Here is a 20,747-nt window from a genome sequence, read left to right on the forward strand (position 1 = left end):
GTATTCGAATTCGTAAACACAAAATATGAATTAAAATTTAATTCATATCGCACAAAATCGACACAAAACACGGTCGCATAAAGGTGAAAAAACGCAATGGCTTTTCGCCCTGAATTACGTGCAAACGTGTGACGTGTGATGGGATGGAACATCACGTGATCGCTCTGAGCGAATCAGCGAGCTGCTCGCACTGGCTGAGATTAGCGGGTACTTCGCTGAAATGCGCTGAGGTAAATATGAATAAAAAATATGGATCTCGTCAAATATGGTCTCGGCCATGTTCGTCCCAGGCTTAATGGCCATGTCTATGCCAAATATCAAGCACGTGAGCCTCTCCGTTTCGGAGTCTATCGGTAACATTACACACACACGCACACACACACACACACACACACACTGTGTTTTATATAGATATATAAATGTATATATGTGTATATATATATATTATATAATAAGAAATGTAATTGTCATTTTGTGTGCTGCTTATTACAGGTGATATCAGTATTAGGTGGTTTTGATCCTAAGGAGCGTGCTGTCCTTACGTTGTGCTGCTCTGCTGGACAACCCTGGGTCTCCCAGTTTGCCATAAAACTGGGCTCCAACTTGCTTGAGGTGCGGGTCAACCCAGCCACACAACACGACGAGATGGAGGGTGCAAGTGAGATGGCTGAATACCTTGCCGAGTCTGCCTTTGTACCTTCTCCATTTGATATCCTAGAACCCCCTGCAAGTGGCGGGTTCCTGAAGCTGTCTCGGCCTTGTTGCTACGTATTTCCTGGTGGATGTGGGGACTCTGCTCTCTTTGCGATTAGCGGCTTCACCCTGCTTGCAGGCGGTGGAGCAGAGCGGCGTGCAGCTTTCTGGAAGTTGGCTCGCTACCTGGATCGGCTTGATGCTGTTTTAATACCGCATGCAGGTTGTGATACACTGCCTGGTATTGTGGCCTTGTTGCGCCGTAAGCTAGCTGAGGCTGAGGCACAGGAGCGGCCTGAGGTTGACGGAGAAACTGCAGTGAAAGTCAACGGATCTGGCGACTGGCTCCGGAATAGTGTCTCTCCGGAACTGGGTGTTGTATTCTTTAATGCCCCGAAGGAACCACTAGAGCACGAAGCCAACTTCAAGGTGTGCAATGTTAATTGAGGTTTACCTCACTGTCGATATGTGTATGCAGCCACATTGACTGAAATAACACAAAGCACTCCCTGTTCGTGACGCTGCATATTTAGCTCTGCCTCTGAAGGTAGATTGAGGTTGTGTTTTCACCCGCATCTGTTTGTTTTTTTTTCTGTCCGTCTGTGAACTAGATATCTCAAAGTTGATCGATTCAGGCGAAATTTTGTGGAGAGTTTGGGTGTCACATGGACGAAATTATTAGATTTTTTTTGGTGAAGATCTGGATACGAGAATTTTAAAAGTGATTCTTCACCATTCTGTGAAACCTTTATACAACATGATACCTAAAAAAGTTATGGACTGATTTGGAGCAAGCTTGGTGGACAGGTTGGGTGTGTGACGAGGAAGTCGATTTGATTTTGGTTCAAGTCCGGATCCAGATCCGGCCTATCGGTAGGGATACTCAACGCAAACTGTTCAGCCTGGCGGAGGTATGCTCTCTATTGAGTGCCGTTCTAGTTTTGGTTGCAACAAGTTAAATGTATACTTTGCTTTTTTTAGAATTGATTTTTAAAATACTAGTACACCTGCTCACTATGGGAGTGGCAGGAGGGTCATTCCTCTTGGGGTATTGGTTCACGAGTTATCAAACAGAGTGACCACTATATTCATCATGGGTGTGTGTCTGTCTGTCTGTCTGTCCGCAGCATAACTACCCGATAATATCATCTGTTCTTGATGAAACTTGGGTGGGAGGTTGATATCATGATCTCGTTGTGTCCTGTCTAGAGTGGGCGTATTGCACCCATTGTGGGCAGAGCGACGCCCGAAAAAGATGTCTTTTTAAGGGGTAATCAAGTTCAAGCTACATATTCTCCGAGGGAGTTGGTGGAATCTGACAGGGGTTTCGGTATTTGGTTAGGCCAATGTCATGTGTCTAGCGCCATGGACCTCGATTTTTATTTTTTTTTCCGCCTCAAGGTCACGAAATTTAGAAAAGTAGATTTTTGATGGTTTTATTAATAATGATAATATTAATAATACATTTATTTTATATAGCGCTTTTCAAGAAGCCCAAAGGCGCTTTGACAGAGTACAAAAAACAAGTGCAAAAAGACAAAAATCAATAGGTAAATAATCAAAGCAAAAGGAAGGTGAAGGAGAAGAGATAGTCAGGGGTTAAATAAAAAATAAAATAAAAAACCACCTCTAGCGGCCATTTTTCCCCGCAAAGCGGGGATTGGCCTTTTTCGGGCACCGTGGTTGTTGTTGTTTTTCCTTGGTCCCCTTTTTGAAGCAATGTTTTACGGCCGGATGCCTTTCCTGCCGCCAACCCTTTTTGTCGCCTTTTACGACAAACAGGGAATTACCAGTGAACTGGTACTCGATTAGCCGACCTCGGAAGGATGACAGGCTGAGTCAACCCCCCTGGCGTTAATTCAGTGATCGACCGGGATTCGAACCCAGGATCCTTGGATCCTAAGCTGGCACCCGAGCCGCTAGCCCAACACCAGGCTATGCTGTGGGTTAAATGTTGAATGCAGTGTTGAACAGGTGGGTCTTGAGTGATGTTTTGAATGTGGTGAGTGAGGAGGAGTCTCTGATGGTGTGAGGTAGTGAGTTCTAGAGGGTGGGAGCAGCGATGGAGGAGGCCCTGTCCCTCCAGGATCTGAATTTGGTCCGGATGGGGGGGGGGGGGGGGGGGGGGTCAGGAGGTTGGTACCAGCAGAGCGGAGGTTGCGGGTGGGAGTGTGTCTGGAGAGGTCAGTCAGGTAGGATGGAGCCAAGTTATGGAGGGTTTTGTAGGTCAAGAGGAGGATTTTGTACTGGATTCTCTGGGGGATGGGGAGCCAGTGAAGCTTATAAAGGACGGGGGTGATGTGGTCACGGGTCCGGGAATGGGTGAGTAGACGGGCAGCGGAATTTTGAATGTATTGGAGTTTATTGGTGATTATTGAGGGTAAACCATAGAGGAGGCTGTTGCAGTAGTCCAGACGGGAGGTGATGAAGGCGTGGATGAGGGTTTCTGTAGCCGTGGAGGAGAGGGATGGACGGAGACGGGCGATGTTTTTCAGGTGAAAGAAGGCTGTCTTTGTGATCTGTTTAGTATATTTGTCGAAGGAGGGGGTTTGGTCAAAGATGATGCCAAGATTCCGGATGTGAGGGGAGGTGGATACTGGGAAACCGTCGATGTTGAGGGCAAAGTTATGGGTGGATTTGGTGAGCGTTTTTGGGCCAATGATGATTATTTCAGATTTATCATAGTTAAGTTTGAGGAAGTTGATTTGAAGCCAGGATTTTATTTCAGTGATGCAGTTTGTCAGGATAGAGTGGGTGACGGTGGAGATGGACTTGGTGGAGATGAAAAGCTGGATGTCATCGGCGAAGCAGTGGAATTGGAGACAATGACGGCGGATTAAGTGACCAAGGGGGGACAGGTACAGGATGAAGAGGAGGGGGCAAAGAACTGAACCTTGGGGGAGGGGAGCAGTGGGGGATTTGCAGTTATTGATGGAGATGAACTGGCATCTGTCAGAGAGGTATGATTTGATCCAAGAGAGGGCAGTGCCGGTAATGTTAAAGGTGGTTTCAAGTTGGGTGAGGAGGATGGTGTGATTGATGGTGTCAAAGGCGACGCTAAGGTCGAGGAGGATGAGAATGCTGAGGTTGCTGGCATCAGAGGAGAGGAGAGGAGAAGGTCGTTGGTGATTTTGAGGAGAGCAGTTTTAGTACTGTGGTTGGAGCGGAATCCGGATTGGAATGTTTCATACAGGTTATTGGCAGAGAGGTGATGTTTGAGTTGAGTGGCTACAGCGCATTCCAAAACTTTTGACAGAAAGGGTAGGTTGGAGATGGGTCTGAAGTTGTTTAGGGTGTCAGGGTTTAGTCAAGGTTTTTTCAGAATGGGGGTAACAGCAGCAATTTTGAGGGGTAGTGGGACGATGCCTGTAGACAGGGAGGAGTTTATTGTTGCAGTGATAAGTGGAGAGAGAGCAGGAAGGGAGGCCTTGACAAAGCTGGAGGGGATGGGGTCAATAGTGCAGGTGGCAGTTTTCATTCCTATGAGGAGTTCAGAGAGGTCAGTTGGGGAGAACTGAGACGGGTTGGCAGGATAAGGGGGGGCAGGTGGTTTGAGGGGGAGCGGGTGCGGTGGTGGTTAAGCTGTTGTGGATGTTGTCAATTTTGCTTTGGAAGAATGAAAGGAAGGAGATGCAGTTTTCTACTGTGAATGACTGGGTGGTGGTGTTCAGGGGGCTGAGGAGTTTGTTTATTGTAGAGAAGAGTGCTTTTGGGTTTCCAGAGCCAGAGTGGATAATTTGAGAGTAGTAGGCGGAGCGGGCACGGGAGAGGGCATCTTTGTAGTGCTGTAGGTGGTCCTTGTAGGCTTGGGAGTGAATTGTGAGACCTGTTTTATTGCGGAGTCTTTCAAGTTGGCGAGCACGAGTTTTCATCAGGCGGAGTTTAGGGGTAAACCAGGGAGCAGAATGGGTGAAAGAAACTGTTTTGGTTTTTATAGGTGCAAGCTGGTCAAGGCAGGAGGAGAGAGTGTGGTTGTAGTAGTCAGTGAGGTCAGAAGGGGTGTGGAGGTCAACGAAGGGAGAAGTGGACATTTTTTCAGAGGGTGGATGAGAATGAGGTAGGTGAAAGCGTTTAGCTTACGGAAGTTGATCGTGTGATAATGCCTTGGTGCTGGGGTGGGGATGTTGATGGTCATAGTGATGGCTATGTGGTCAGAGAGGGTGAGGTCGGAGCCAGAGAGATGGTGCAAAATTAATCCAGTAGAGCAGACAAGGTCCAGAATGTGCCCACGGTTATGGGTAGGAAAGTGTTATTACATTGTTCGCTTCCTGATAGGGTGAAATGTCGTACATGATCTTATATTATCACATACATTATGAAATACAAATTTTCCAACAAATTTCAGCATCTTTGACCTTTGAAGGTCACAAAGGTCAAATTTTCAAAGTTGTCGGAATCGAACCGAATTTTCGGTATTGTGTAGCTAACTAACCTCATAACAGATAATACCACTCGCTCGTGAACCATCATCGTCTCCTGAATTGTATACTTTACAGTCGATCTCTGGTCGGGTCTCAAGAACATTGGGTGTGTGTTCATTTACCAAGTTTCTTGTGGAGAGATCGCCAAGTGGTTTAAGCATTCGAGCAAGCACTCCATTCAAAACCGTTAAGGAACAGCTGGCTTGGCAAGCGCTAGCTAGCAGCTTGGTAAATGAGCACAACCCGGGCTTCCTCCCTTTCAGTTTGGTATTAAACAGCAAGAGCGAGTTTCAAAAGTTCGCTACGAAAAACGCCACGTTAGCAGGAAGGGTCATGTTATTAACCCAACTCTTGTGGGGTATATAGAGCACAGTAGATCTTCGCTCAGTTCTGTAAGTAAAACTTACCTCACGGATGTCAGGATTCCTCCAAATTTCTTCATTTAGTGTTATATAAAGAGAATTAGCGACTGTTTAAAAAGCTAATCATACGTGTTTGTGGTTTATAATATTTTTACCTCTGGTGGAGGCTGTTGGGCCGTTGCTCCCACGAAAACGCCATGATAAGCTATTTATAAAAGTTGACTCGACGTTTGTTCAAGGAGGAAAACCCCTTTGAATGCGGGACATTATTAGTATTCATATTGTTTTGTAATGGTAATAACATTAATATTATGCTATTATCATTCGTTTTGTTATTAGAAGCAGCCTTACAAAAACGCCACGATAAAGTTAACTTAAAATGGATATACACCTGAACACGCAACTCCATTGCCGGCAATGGCGGGGAAAACCCGCTCGGGGATGGGGGGGAGAAAAACCCCTTGGGGAGGGGGGCAAATGAATGTGCTGCAACCTTCATTATGTAACCCTTAGTCATCCTGTCAAGTTTGGTTGAGATAGTATAAGTAACGACGGGATGTATTGTGGTCAAAAAATCATCAGACAGACAGATGCTAAATTGCATATTTTAGTATAATATATCCCATATTGTGAGGCAAAAATGTGACGAAATATGAAATCTAATGTTTACTGTCAGGAAATTTCGGTGAAATCCAATGTTTCGTAGGTTTTGGTTTAGTCAGGAGCACTGGCATCATCAAATTTGCAAGCAAAAACGTGGAAATATACTGTACTATCCATATGAACCTGTCTGAGTATTGAAATAGCTTTGATTTCTAACCTCGATTCTGTAATTTCCCCACAGGAAAATCAAACGTCTCTTGTCCTGGATTTGCTGAACCGCCTTGGTATAACTCCATGGCCGCTTTTCCGCACACCAAGCTCACCTGCAGAACCTCTGGTGCTCTTTGAAAAGCTAGGTGTTGGACGCCTTGAGCTTTACGTGCTGTGCCCCTCACGTGCTCCTGTGAAAGGGACGAGTGTGGGTAGCAAGGTGAAGATCGGTTTGACCACGGGACACGAGGGTAATGCGAGATCGAACTCCGTCGCTGTGCTATTGGTTTGGCATCCGTGCTGTCCACGTGAGAAAGTGGTCCGTGTCCTTTTCCCAGGCAATGTGGAACAAGACAAACTACTAGAAAGCCTGGAGCGACTTCAACACTTGGAGTTTTTACAAAGCCCTGAAGGCAATGCGCACACACCTCTTCCCAAGGATAGGCAACACATTACGAAGGTGCAAGAAATGCCTGTAGGAAACAGAAGGGAGGTAGCAACAGGCCTTGTGAAAAGTGACTCTAGAACCGAGTTGGCAAAGGCATCACGGATGGAGAAAAAAGTCGATGGGACTACTGTTGTCAGAACAAAGGTGACAAGGATGGTGAAAGATTTAGGTGTTAGTAATAAGGAGACCAGGACCAGGAGGTTGGAAGTGCCAATATTAAACAAGCGGGAATTGGCTAAAGATGTCAAACCTCAAAGGGAAGTACAGAAAGACTTGAGGTCAAGAAAAATGGCCGATTCCAAGTTGACTCCAACAGGCGGTGATACAAAGGTTGTGGGCAGAAAGTTGGGCATTGTGAAAAAGCAGGCCTCGGAAGGAAAGAAACAACCCTTGAAAGGAAAGGAAATGGTAAAGGGTAAGGTGGATAAAAAGTCCAACATCACAAAAGATGTTGCATCCAGAGGGGGGCAAGAAAAAGAACTCCCTCCACCATCAAAGGATGGATCTGCATTAACATCTCCAGAAGACCTCACCAAAGATTTCCACGAGTTGGTTGATGACAAAGAAGTCACTGGAAGTTTTTCTTGCAAGGATAAATTTGGAGTCCTAATCCCAAGTCCACAGGCCGATGAGGAGATGGTGGTTATCTCAAAGTCAACTGATCTTGGAATGGCTCTTGTTTCTCCAGATGAAGGAATCACCACCACAGATGTGGAAAACAACCTTGAGCCATCACCGTTTGAGGATGAGAGTCAAAGCCCGAACAAATTACTCCAATTGAAGGATGACAAAGATGAACTTGAGAAAGGAAAGGATTGCAAACAGCACACAAAAGGTGTAAAATATATGACTGATGAGACCGAGTATGTGTACAGCAGCCATGTTGTTACGAGTGTACATTTGAACACTGTAGCTGGTACATGCACATCGGATAATTGCTCTGTTGGTGCGGCAAGTTGTGGAGGCCCTGATGCGGCGAAGGCCTTTCCTGTCGGTGTTCACGGTGAACCTGCCACTCCGGCCTCCATTGATGATGAAATGATGCCAGTTTGCTCAGAAACAGAGACAACATTCTCCGAGGATGAAACAACAGATGATCATGTTCGAGGAACGGCAGGACGTTGTGGCACAGGTGAGGGATCACTCGCTCCAAAAGAACAAATCGAGTGTTGTGCCGAGTCGGATTTTGGTGCATCTCCGACTGGTGCTCGTTTTATGCCTTTGATTGAGAAGCCTCTACCTAGCACCTTTGGTATTGCTCTTGATACAATTCCAACAGAATATTTAAGCAGTGCTGATTTGGGATCACCTGGTAGCTTTGTTTTTGGAAATGTGGGCTTGCGCTCAATTGGTGAGGCTGAGGAAAGGGACTCACCAACGAGCACACCATCAAGTGCTGGCAACACTCCCTTCGTTCAGTCTCCGATGCTGGAGGTAGCCGGTTATGCTCTCGGCAATGTGCCCTCTGCTGTCATTAGCACAGCGACGGATGTCGGTTGCATGGTACCTTCGGTGAAGATGTTGTTTCCTCAGGCAATGGCAGCTGAACTTGTGAAGTTGAATAGTGAAGCATCTCCAAGCGACAGCTCTGGCATGTCACCCAATCACAGCAATGAGGCAATTTACAAATGCGATGTTTTGAGGCACAAAGGCAAACAGGAAGGTGGCGGTGACATTGCTTCTGGTGTGTTCCTGTCGACAGAGAATGAAGAGCACCAATGCCTGCTGGGTCCTCTTGAGGCATCACTGAAGCAACCTGATGGCACAGGTCAACACACTTCAGCATGTGAGGAAAGCAAAATGTCTGTGTCTGCAGCATCGCTGTCGGACCATTCCGCCACATCGACGGATGAGGTTGGGCTTCTCGCCCCAGCATCGACATCGACAACATCTCTGGGCACAAGTTCTTATTTGGAACATCTGACTGCAACTACTACAACTGGAGACGAAGCATCGCCTTCGTTGCATGCCGAAGTTGGTTCCCCTCACTCCACGGAGGTAGACTCGCTTTCTGTGTCTATAGAACAAGGTCCAGGGCAGATGACTGAGGCAGAAGGGTTGGCTCGAGATGCTGGTGAGCCTCGACCCATGTCCATATCTCCACCTGAAGTCTCCCCACGGCCATCGGCTATTATGGATGCTTCTGCTCAATCTGCCACACCACTGTTCACTTCAAATGGCCCCACAGAAGTGGATTTCAGTCCTGCGGATGGAGATTCTTCTTATCGAATACCATCAGCAGTGGCAAGTGGTTTCTTCATGACCCAAGAAAGTTTAGTTGTGCGGGCTTCTCCAAATGAAGGATGGGATGTTGAGTGTCATGAAGCAATTCTCAATGAAGATGAAGATTCTAGCCATGATGCAGACCTCTGTCTTGTAGCTGCATGCCCATTTCAGCATGAAAATACTGATGGGCCTCCTGGTCCTGAAGACTTATCGGATGATAGTTTGCGCTCTCAAGAAAGATTAGGGCCAGCGCCTGTGAAGGTGAGTGATGACACACTCAGTGAGTCTGTGCCATCCCAGAGTGATTCAGATATTCCCCCTTGCACAGATGACTGCTCCTCAGTCACTGCTGATGCTATGCTGGATTCTGATGAGGAGGTGAAGGCAGAGGATAAAACTGTTGAAGAAAAGGAACGACGCAATGTGCACGATTTCCCAGGCGATGGCGAAGAGTGTGGCATTTCTGTGCAAGCCAACTTTTGTTCTCCACCACTGGACCCATCGCCTCTGCCTCCCGATGCTGACGTGTGCATGACGAATCCAGATGCGAGGAAGGAAGCAAAAGGGAAAGCTTCCAGGACCCTTGGCAAAACAGGATCTGCTAACGTACAAATGCCAGATAAGGTACGAGGAGTCTCGGCTGTTCCTGGGAAGTCTTCAGGTGCCACTAATGCAGGAAAACCTCTGCCCAAGCCGAGGGGTTTCCGTGATGGGAAATTGAGCAAAATGGATGAAAAGGTTGGAGTGGGGAGCGGGGCCAAAGGTATGTTGATTTTGTATCTGGAGTATTTCTCTGTATTGTGAATATATACAGTAAACCCTCCAATATCACAGGGGTTAGCAATCAAACTTGGTACAAGTATATACAATGATGTAATAATGTGGGCACAAGCGTATCGGGTGACGTCACAGCGTCGAAGAGTGCTGTTCCAGTTTAAATGTTTTAACCTTTCCATGTGCATCTTACCATTCGGTCAGGTTGACTTTCGTTTCCTCATCTCCACAGGCAAGCGACCTGCAAGCCCCTTGCCTGCCCCGGTCTACGTAGACCTGGCGTACATCCCGAGCCACTGCAGCGCTCATGCTGTGAATGGCGATTTCTTTCATTACGTGCGTGCTGCATACTATGTAGTCAGTGGGGATGACGCAGAAAATGACGAACCAAGCCGTGCGGTCCTGGACGCCCTTCTTGATGCAAAGGCTCAGTGGGATAATGAAATGCAGGTATGGTGAAAGGGCGAGTGAAACTCTATTTATAGTGATTCTTCACCATTGAGAAATGGAACCAAAACGATGTATAGCATGATGTATCAAAATGTTTTGGATGGTTTGTGACGAAACTTGGTGGATGAGATAGGTTGGTGACATGAACAAGCCGATTAGATTTTGGTTAAGGTCCGCATGTAGATCCGGCCTATTCGTGGGATACAAAATTGTACAGCCTGGCGGTATGTGCACCACTGAGTGCCGTCCGAGTTGTTTGGTCTGAGATGAGTCATACGACTGGCTGCAAAATGCCGTAATTGGCGTTAGGTTAGACATGGAGGATCTGCATTGTAGAGAGCATCGTTTCTCTCTGATTTTAAGCTGGCTATCCCACATGCACAAGTTGGGCCCATAAGATTCCCAGAACTGCTCACTGTCCATGTCTAGGCAAGCTGCCTATTTTATACGGAATAACTTGCTCATGGACTATCAGAGACCAATCAGTGAAAATTGCATGCCAAAACAAAGTGTATACGTTTTTACATGAATCCAAATAATTTCCTGGTCACCCACTCTTATTTTGTCACACAAACCACATCATGGCAAATCATTCCATCATGTCGGAATAGCTTTGGTTCCAAGGTGTGCGGCTCTTTTGTGTGCAGTACAGGCTGCTGGCTTGCATCATTGGATGGAGGTGTGGCAGAACATGATGGCATCGCTTCCTGCTGGTTAGGGCAGTAACTTGTAATCTGTTCAGGGTGCCGGCGATGGCTCGCCTACAATCCGTGAAGGACACTGGGATTTTTAACGTCCAACTAATGCTGGCAGACGGACACCCATTTAACGTCCATCTGAGGGACGGCACACACATTGAATCACCCTGCTGGTGAAACACTAGGATGGCGGTTTATAGCTCGGTCAAGATTCAAATCTTGTTAGAGGTGAGTGTGTGTACTTCTATGCCATCTCGCCAGCCCTAGTTGGACAGCAAAACGATATGATTGATTATCTTGCCATTTTGTGCACAGCTTTACATTTTGCCAGTTTTCCTTACTGTCAAAAATAAAGTTTTAAATACATTTGTAGGGATATGTACGATGGATTGCTCATGCTTGTGTGCTTCAGCATGCAAGATAAACAAGGGATCTTGTGTGCTAACTGCCATGGGAAATGAGATACAGCTGACAGTTTAAGCCTCAGCCCTTCATCAGAGCAAAAGCATTAAGCCTCCACTTGTATCAAGTCTGGAAAGAGCTAGAACACAAAACAGGAAGAAGACTATGGAAAAGAGAGAAACACACCAACATCAGGGTCGTGGGGCACTTGGAGGAAGGGAAGAATGAGAGAGGTTTGGGAGAATAAGTTGCAGGTGCAAATAACCTCGAACACAGCAAGAAGGGAGGGAGGCGGAGAAGGGGACAAAACACAACCTGGAACAGAGTAGGGGGTAGCAAAGAGTGTGGGGGAAGTTGGTTTCAGGTGAGAAAGAGGAAACTTGGGAGTGAATGAATGAATGAATGATCGTTTTCAGGCCATTTTTCCACGCTACAGCGGGGGTTAGCCAATATTATTTTGAGCTTCACCATAAATGTTAATGGCATATCACAGGTCCGAGAGAAACCTGGGGGAGGACAGAGCATGGAAACGGCCGAAGATGCAAGCCAGAAAGAAGGTGGTCTAAGATGCATACAACACACCTGTCGGTGATGTGCGAGGAACAGGCCAAGAGTTTCGGCTTCATGGGAGATTCCAATGATTTTGGAATTGTTTGTATCCATGGCATCAAGATGTGAGGCAGGGGTGCCATCCTAAACTGGAGAGCACTATTCCATCAAGCTGCGGTTGATGCCTTGTAGTTTTGGAAGTTCAGATTTGCTGAGGACAGACCAAGCATGACAAAAGATGTCCCCATCTGCTTTGGAGGCCAACTTGGATATGTGGTTTATTTGAGAGATGGTGAGGCCCAAAAGTTTGAGGCACTGCACTAGAAGTGCTTTGTCATGGAAGTAGATGGAATGGCTCGCTAGCCGGTGTGAGATTTGTCAGGATGATTCTATCAAGGCCTGCAGATAGGGAAGAGGCAGCTGCCTGCCTTTCAAGTGAGGGATATGTTGGAGGGTGGAGTTTGTTAAAAGATGAGCTCTCGAGAACCAGCACAACCATTGAAGATGAGAAACACGAGTGGCTCCAAGCCATTGCCTTGGGGCACGCTAGCCTCTACAGGTAGAGGGGATCCCATTAAGAGCTGTACTACATGACCAAAAGTATGTGAACACCCGAACATCTTATTCCAAAATAATGGGCATTAATATGGAGTTGGTCCCCCCCCCCCCCCCCCCCCTTGCTGCTATAACAGCCTCCACTCTTCTGGGAAGGCTTTCCATTAGATGTTGGAACACTGCTGTGGGGATTTGCTTCCATTCAGCCACAAGAGCATTAGTGAGGTCGGGCACTGATGTTGGGCGATTGGGCCTGGCTCGCAGTCGGCGTTCCAATTAATCCCAAAAGTGTTCTATGGGGTTGAGGTCAGAGCTCTGTGCAGGCCAGTCAGGTTCTTCCACACCAAACTTGGCAAACCATTTTTGTATGGACCTCGCTTTGTGCACGGCACCAGTGTCATGCTGAAACAGGAAAGGGCCTTCCCCAAACTGTTGCCACAAAGTTGGAAACACACAATCGTCTAGAATGTCATTGTATGCTGTAGCGTTGATTTCCCTTCACTGGAACTAAGGGGCTTAGACGAACCATGAAAAACAGCCCCAGACCATTATTCCTCCTCCACCAAACTTTACAGTTAACACTATGAATTCGGGAAGGTAACGTTCTCCTGGCATCCGCCAAACCCAGATTCGTCCATCGGACTGCCATATGATGAAGCGTGATTAATCACTCCAGAGAACGCGTTTCCACTGCTCCAGAGTCCAATTGCGGCGAGCTTTACACCACTCCAGCCGACGCTTGGCATTGCACATGGTGATCTTAGGCTTGTGTGCGGCTGCTCAGCCATGGAAACCCATTTCATGAAGCTCCCGACGAACAGTTGTTGTGCTGACGTTGCTTCCAGAGGCAGTTTGGAAGTGAGTGTTGAAACTGAGGACAGACAATTTTTACGCGCTTCAGCATTCAGGGGGTCCCGTTCTGTGAGCTTTTGTGGCCTACCACTTCGCAGTTCAGCTGTTATTGCTCAGACGTTTCCACTTCACAATAACAGCACTTACAGTTGACCAGGGCAGCTCCAGCAGAGCAGAAATTTGACGAACTGACTTGTTGGAAAGGTGGCATCCGATGACGGTGCTACGTTGAAAGTCGCTGAGCTCTTCAGTTCGGCCCATTCTACTGCCAATGTTTGTCTATGGAGATTTCATGGATGTGTGCTTGATTATGTATACCTGTCAGCAATGGATGTGGCTGAAACAGCCGAATCCACTAATTAGAAGGGGTGTGCGCATACTTTTGATCATGTAGTGTATGTGTTGATGAGAATGCAGGAACTCAGCAAGCCATGAGAGGAAATGCCCTTTGATAACGTAAGTTGAATTTTGAGAGCAAGGTGGTGTGCCAGACTGTCAAATGCTCAAGAGATAACCAGAGAGATGTTATCTTTTTTTCTTTTGTCTGAGCTACAGGGCTTCCAAATATTGGGAGCAGCAGTTGCATATCCAGGGTGGAGTGACTGGGCCAAAACCAAATGTATTTAAAATCGAGTCTTTTGAGAAAAGATGGTGACCGCAATGATGGATTCTACGGCTGCTTAAAATTGGGAGCAAATTTACCTGTACTTGAGAGGATCCTTTTCTGCATGTTTGTGTATTGCAGCGATGTTTGCTTATCAAGTATCGTGAAGTTGACCTCAGGGAAAATGATAGTTTGAACACAGCAGGAGGTGGTGCAATGCAGAGTTTGTTTTCAGGATGTGGGTGCCGATGCCATCTGGGACACATAGCATAATCCGAGTTGTTGCCAAAAACGGCTCCACCTTAAGACATGATGTCCAGGAATGGTTGGGAGTGGGGAACTCGGTACATGGAATTTGGAAGTAATGTTGAGACATTTGGCCTGATGAGTCTGCTGTGCTTCCATTTGAAACGATGGAAGGATATCTTATCAGCGATGGTCTTGACGAGGTGCTGCCTTTACTTTGAGTAAGGAGGCGGGTTCAAGAGTGCAGCCTTGAGGTTGGCCAGGTGTTTTGATCCGATATATTTTTGCCATTTGTGGAGTTTCTCTCTCTATCTAATGCAACTGTTGACTTTTTCACGTTTTTTTTTTGGCCTGAAACATTTTTCATAAATTAAAGCAGAACTGGAACAGAAGTTCAGCCACCGACATACATCCTGTTATATCCTTCAAAGTTACCGGTCGTGCTATAACTTCACCTGCTTTGCATCCACGAGTACACCCGTTCCCTATGGGAGCGGCAGGAAGGGTCATGTTGGTATCCTCTCTGGGGTATATAGATTAGAGTAGATCTAGGATCGAAACTCATGATAAGCTATGTATACACATTAACACAGTGCTTGTCCAAGGAGGAAAAAAAACACTTGGAGTGGAGCAAATTAAGTCGCTTCAACCTCCATCGTTGTGACTACCTTGACAGGAGGCATAAGGGTCAAACGATTAGAATGTCGTCACCTTTGGGGCAACTATAACCCACATTTAAATAATCTTCAGCTGCTTAACATTCAACCGTGCTTTGAAAATTGTAGCCACAAGTACATATTTGATATATCAAGTAAATGTCATTTGCAAGAACAATTCCCTCATTCCTGATCCACCTTGCTGTACTTTGTCCCGTTCAGGTGACGCTCATCCCTACCCACGACACTGAGGTGATGCGCGAGTGGTACCAGGAACGTCATGGACGCCTGCAGGACCAAAGTGTGATGGTGTTGGCGAGCAGCAGCACCGTGGTCATGCAAGAAGAGGCATTCCCAGCGTGCAAGATTGAATTCTGAACCTCTACGTAATGGTGGAGCAGCTCTGAAGAGAATGGACTGATTGGTGGGAACGTTTCCTTTGTTTTGGATCATGTGGACAAAAGCTTGCAATTTGATTTGACGATGATGGTATATGAATGCAGCGGACATGGCAATGGCTCTGTAAATGATTTGGAAGGTTATCATTACAGTTTGACCTTTGGGATGAAATGTGGGAAGTCTGTGACCAAAACCAACAATTTATTTCCGAAGTGAAAGCGACGCAACAAAAGCAGGTCGACTTGCCGCTGCTTCCTCGTTTGCACGGTAGGTAAGCGGGATGTTCCCTTCCTCTGACTGATGACCGGAGGTCGTCGAGTTAAATGCGGCGTGAAGCACAGTTGATGTTGGCGTCGCCTTGTTCTGCGTGTTTGCATCGTGCAAATAAGGAAGCGTGTTCGGCGTAACTAAGTTGCGGTGCATTTCGCAAGTTTTGCTGCCAAATATAACTCGATTAGGGAGAATTTATATGATTGCAGTGGTGTATTTGTAAAAGCTTTTCAAAATCAGTTGAGATGTATGCATTGGTATCAAAAAAATTAATGTACAACATTTTGCAAGCTGGCTGTCAATGAGCTTGGTTTGAAGATCAAATTGCTCATCGTCCTTCGGCGTCTGTGCCGAATGATCAACTTGTTTGTCGTGTTGTCGTGTTGTTGTTTGTGGAAATGTGATCGAGCGCATTGTGGCCGGCAGGAAGTATAACTGAGCAATGAACTTGTAACGGAAGTTTATGGTAATCTGATGAAAGATAAAATGTGCATTTGTTAGTCTGATGTTGTGATGAAATCACCATCGAGTGTTTGATGTGATTATGGCAAAGGCCTGTTGGATTTTTGAGTTTCTGTCTAAACTGATTGACCGCTTGGGTTGAGGCCTACACTTTATTGTTAGGAATTGTACAGAGAGCATTTACATTAAATTGCTGTAAAAGGATGCCAAAGGTTGTAAATGAGCACAGTGGCAGAGTGCGTGCAGGTCCACCAGGCCTTCGAGGTTTGAGCAAATGCACCGCATGTGCATTTGAGCTTAACAGGGTAAGATGGAGGAACTACAAGCCCAATGAGATGTGTGTGAGTTGCAGTGTGAAGAGGATGTTGTACCTTTGGGCTTTGCTCTGCAAATTGAAGGGGAACTGAATACCCATTAAAATATGCTCAAGTAGACTTCATTTCCATTCTTCATGCCTTGCGAGCGATGTAACAATGTGGAATTGTTTGGAAAGCGTGGATCTTTCTGGATATCATTCCTGCTGTCGATTAATGCCAGGAAGAATAGCAGGGCAAATATTTAGGCCCATCGTCTGCAGCCCCCGCCGGGTGTGGTAGCATTAGTCTTCAGAAATCAGCCTGGGTGCAACAACAACAACAGGCATTTTAAGGCCATTTTCCCTGCTAGAGCGGGGGTTAGCCTTGCGGTCCCCATGACAATCTTCTCCATTTTGCCCTATTTTCTGCATCTCCCCTTGTTAACCCCCTTGCCCGCATTTCTTCTTCCACCACCTTTAGCCAAGTCTTTCTCGGTCTTCCCCGTCCTCTACGTCCTTCTACATTCATTTCCATCACTCTTCTTAACCAGTCATTTTCATCCTTCAACACATGACCAAACCATCTCAACCTGTTTCTCTTCACAGCATCCATCACAGGCTCTATTCCCATCATCTTTCGCAATTCATCATTTGTCTTCCTCTCTCTCTCTCGACGATACACCGCACATCCACCGAACCATTCGCATTTCCACCCTTTCCACCCTTCGTTGCTGCTCTACGTTCATTACCCATGTCTCGCTCCCATAAATCATAACACTTCTCACACATGCAGCATACAACTTTCCCTTCAGCTTCAACGACACACCCCTCCTCGTCAGCACGCCACTGTTCCCGAAACTTCTTCCATACACATCACTCCAGCGACCGTTGCCGAGTCTGATCCACCTTCTCCATTCAGCACGTCTCCTCGGTAACAAAATCTTTTCACACCTTCCAGCTTCATGCCGTCTCCAAGATCCAACTCAACATTTCCTCCATCTGCAGCTCCCTCTGTGCACACCTTACACTTGAATGTAGCTGCCACACTGGTTAATGACCCTCTCAAACCACTACATTTTTGATGAACCCACTCAGCGCACATTGTACATTGAATGGAGTTCAGTCCGACACCCTTCCTGCACACAGCACATGGCCACTTCCCAGTTCTTTCCACCTCACCACATGCTTTACCACTTTCCATCACCTTCGTTTTTCCGATATTCACCTTCAGACCTTTTGTCTCCATACATTCCTTCCACTTGTTCATCTTCTCCTTCAGTCCATCCATACTTTCCGCAATCAACACCAGATAATCTGCATACAACAAGTCCCACGGTAAACCCTCCTTTACATTCCGAGCCAGCACCTCCATCACAACTACAAATAGTAGTGGACTTAGTACCGACCCCTGATGCACTCCCACCTTCACCTCAAACTCACCACTGTTCCCGTCCTTCATCCTTACAGCTGTGCGCGCTTTTTCGTACATTGCCATCACTATGATCAACCATTCCTCCACTCCTAACTTCCTCAATGCCCATGTCACTACTTCGCGTGGAACCCAATTGAATGCTTTCTCCAGATCCACAAACCTAAGAAACAACTTCTTCCTCTTCTCCAAGTACTTCTCCCTTCAACTGCCTTACAATAAAAAGCGCGTCTGTCGTTCCTCTTCCTGGCATAAATCCAAACTGCATTTTGTCGATCTTCACTTTCTTCCTTATCCTTCTCTCCAACACCCTTTCCAATACCTTCATTCCATGCTCCAATAACTTTATCACTCGATACGAGCCACAGTCCAGAGGGTCACCTTTCCCCTTGTACAGAGGGACAAAGGTACTCAGTTCCCAATCCACTGGAATGTGGCCTTTTCACTACCAGATTACAGATCTGTCATTCTCTCCACACCCCAACTTCCCGCTGCCTTCAACATATCTCCCACAACTCCCGTCGGCCCTCCCACTTTTCGACTTTTCATTGCTTTTATCACTTCCTCAACTTCCTTCTCAGTTATCTTCTCTGCCGGTCCGAAAACTGGGTTACTCTCAATGTTGCCGTCCCATTCATTCGCTGCATTCAACAGCATTTCCATACATCTCTTCCATCTTCTTTTAATTCCATCTGGGTCCACAACGATTTGCCCCACTTCATCCCTCCAGCAACTAACCCCCATCACATCACACCTCTCTTTTGCTATCTGCTTTGCAATCCTGAATACCACTCTCTGACCCTCTTCCGAGTCTTAGCGTTCTCCGAACATTTTCCTGCATGCCTCCTGCGCCTTTGCTACCTCTTTCTTTGCAGCTACCTCTTTCTTTGCAACGTCAGTTGTCATACCCTTCCTCCCGCCCATGGTACACGGAATCTTGTGGTGAGGCTATTGCCCAGAAACGACTTGCTTTCGACTCCTGGAAAGCAAATCCAACGGAAGGAAATCTCATTTCCTTTCACAAAGCCCGAAACAACTGTGTGTCCACCCTCAGGAGAGCCAGGAAACAATATCTCTCCGTTCTCAGGACAGAACTCTCTTATCCGTCTCCCTCTTCCAAATCCTGCTGGCGTCTGGTCAAATCTGTTTCTGGTGTCTGTTCCCCCTCCATCCCCTCCCTCACCTCAAACGGCCACACGGCTGATTCCGCACGTGAAAAAGCTAAATGCCTCAACTCTGTGTTTGCCTCTAAATCTTGTGTCCCAAACACATCCCTCTCTGTACCCACCGTACCCAGCTGCTCCTGGACTGTGTCCTTTCCTCCTGACAAGCTGGAAAAGTTTCTGTCAACCCTCGACTCTGATTCTGCAACTGGACCTGATGGCATCAGCCCACGGGTCCTAAAATCCTGTTCTTCCGCTCTTTCACTCCCTCTCTCTGTTCTCTTCACCCTCTCTTTTGCTCAATGTCATCTGCCATCTGCTTGGAAATCTGCCAACATCACCGCTTTGCACAAAAAAGGTGCAAAAACAGATCCCAGCAACTACAGACCAATCAGCCTTCTCCCAATTATCAGCAAAGTCATGGAATCCATCATTGCTTCAGATATGAAATCTTTCCTCTTCTCCAATGGTTTGATCTCTGATCATCAATTTGGTTTCATACCTGGTCACTCTACTCTGGACATGCTGCTTCTGCTTTCTCAACAATGGATGGAGGTCCTCAATGCCAAACAGGAAATTAGAGCTGTCTCCCTTGACATATCACGTGCCTTCGATACGGTCTGGCACCCCGCTCTGCTCACCAAACTCTCCTCTTTTGGTATCCATGGAAATCTCCACGCATGGCTGGCGGACTTCCTCTCTAGTCGTAGTCAACGTGTGGCCCTGAATGGGTTTCTCTCATCTCCTCTTCCTGTTCAGGCTGGAGTTCCCCAAGGCAGTGTTCTGGGCCCTGTGCTTTTTCTGGTCTTCATCAATGATCTCTCTGACTCTCTTGAAAATCCTCTATCTCTTTGCTGATGACTCTACTCTCTGTCGCTCCATTCTTCATCCCTCAGATCGGCAGTCTGCAGCCTCCTCACTCTCTGCAGACCTGGACAAAATCACAGACTGGGCATACAAGTGGAACATGTCCTGACATCCTGACAAATCTCACACTCTTACGATGTCTCTCCGAAAAGACCGACTGGACAACCCTCCCATCCACTTTCTGAATAATCCTCTCCAAGAAGTTCTGTCACTCAAGCTTTTGGGTCTCACTATCTGCCATGATCTTTCCTGGGAAAACCACATTTCAAATCTGGCCTCCAAAGCCAGTCGCCGACTGGGCATCCTCCGTCATGCGAAGTCCTTCCTTGGCACACCTGAGCTCCTCACCACATACAAGGCTTTCATCCGCAGCTCAATGGAATACTGCTCTCCCCTCTGGGCTGGTGCTCCTGCCTCACACCTAGCTCGTCTTCACGCTGTTGAAACCAAAGCGTTCAGAATCATTGGAATCTCCCGTGATGAAGCTAACTCCAAGGGCCTCTCACTCACTCACCGCAGGCAGGTTGGTGGTCTATCCGTCTTCTACCGACTCCTCTCTGGCCTTGCCCCGCCAGCTCTCTCTGGGTTCTGTCCAGCAAATATTCCTACAGGTCGCACAAGATCTGCCTGCAACCCTCTTTTGGTTAAACTGCCAAAATCAAGACTCTCTGCTCACCTTCACTCCTTCATTCCTCTTTTCTCCCGCCTCTGGAGCAAACTCCCTCACTCTCTTCAATCCCACTCCACCCTCCAGGTCTTTAAAACAGCTGTTCACCACCATCTCTTATCTTCCCCCATCCAAAATATTGATCTTTTCTATCCCCGCTAATTTCACCCCAATTCCACTTTTTTGAAATACCAACTTCTGTCCTGGAAGTCCTTGGTGTCCTTGTGTTTGATACTTCTGCCACCCCCTACCCCCAAGCCCTCTCCCTCCCACACATCTACCTCCTCTTAAATGTTGTGTGCTCTCAAGTGTTTGTGTGCTTCCCCTTCTCTTGTCTTCCGCTCCCTCTTTTTATATATTTTGTTTGTCTGGTTGATTTGTTTGTGAAGTAAATGTCAGCTCTTTCACGAGCCTCGATTCAGCATACAAAAAAAAACAAAAAAAAC

General features: G+C 46.8%; 1 protein-coding gene across 2 annotated transcripts in view; it reads left to right on the forward strand.

Annotated features, from left to right (window-relative positions):
• LOC137420987 (microtubule-associated protein 1B) overlaps window positions 1-16,314 on the forward strand; it is a 61,881-nt gene extending 45,567 nt beyond the window's left edge. Inside the window, exons 5-9 of one of the 2 annotated variants that reach the window (XM_068106590.2) lie at window positions 493-658; window positions 917-1,122; window positions 6,321-9,726; window positions 9,970-10,187; window positions 14,972-16,314. In XM_068106590.2, coding sequence (XP_067962691.2) covers window positions 493-658; window positions 917-1,122; window positions 6,321-9,726; window positions 9,970-10,187; window positions 14,972-15,127 — 4,152 coding nt within the window. In that variant the 3' untranslated portion in view covers window positions 15,128-16,314. Of the gene's footprint in view, window positions 1-492; window positions 1,123-6,320; window positions 9,727-9,969; window positions 10,188-14,971 lie in introns of both variants that reach the window. The other variant, XM_068106589.2, reaches the window with a different exon arrangement.
• Window positions 16,315-20,747: the final 4,433 nt, after the last annotated feature.

This window comes from Myxine glutinosa, chromosome 2 (genome assembly GCF_964187855.1).
Source record: "Myxine glutinosa chromosome 2, kmMyxGlut1.1, whole genome shotgun sequence".
NCBI classification, from domain to species: Eukaryota; Metazoa; Chordata; class Myxini; order Myxiniformes; family Myxinidae; genus Myxine; species Myxine glutinosa.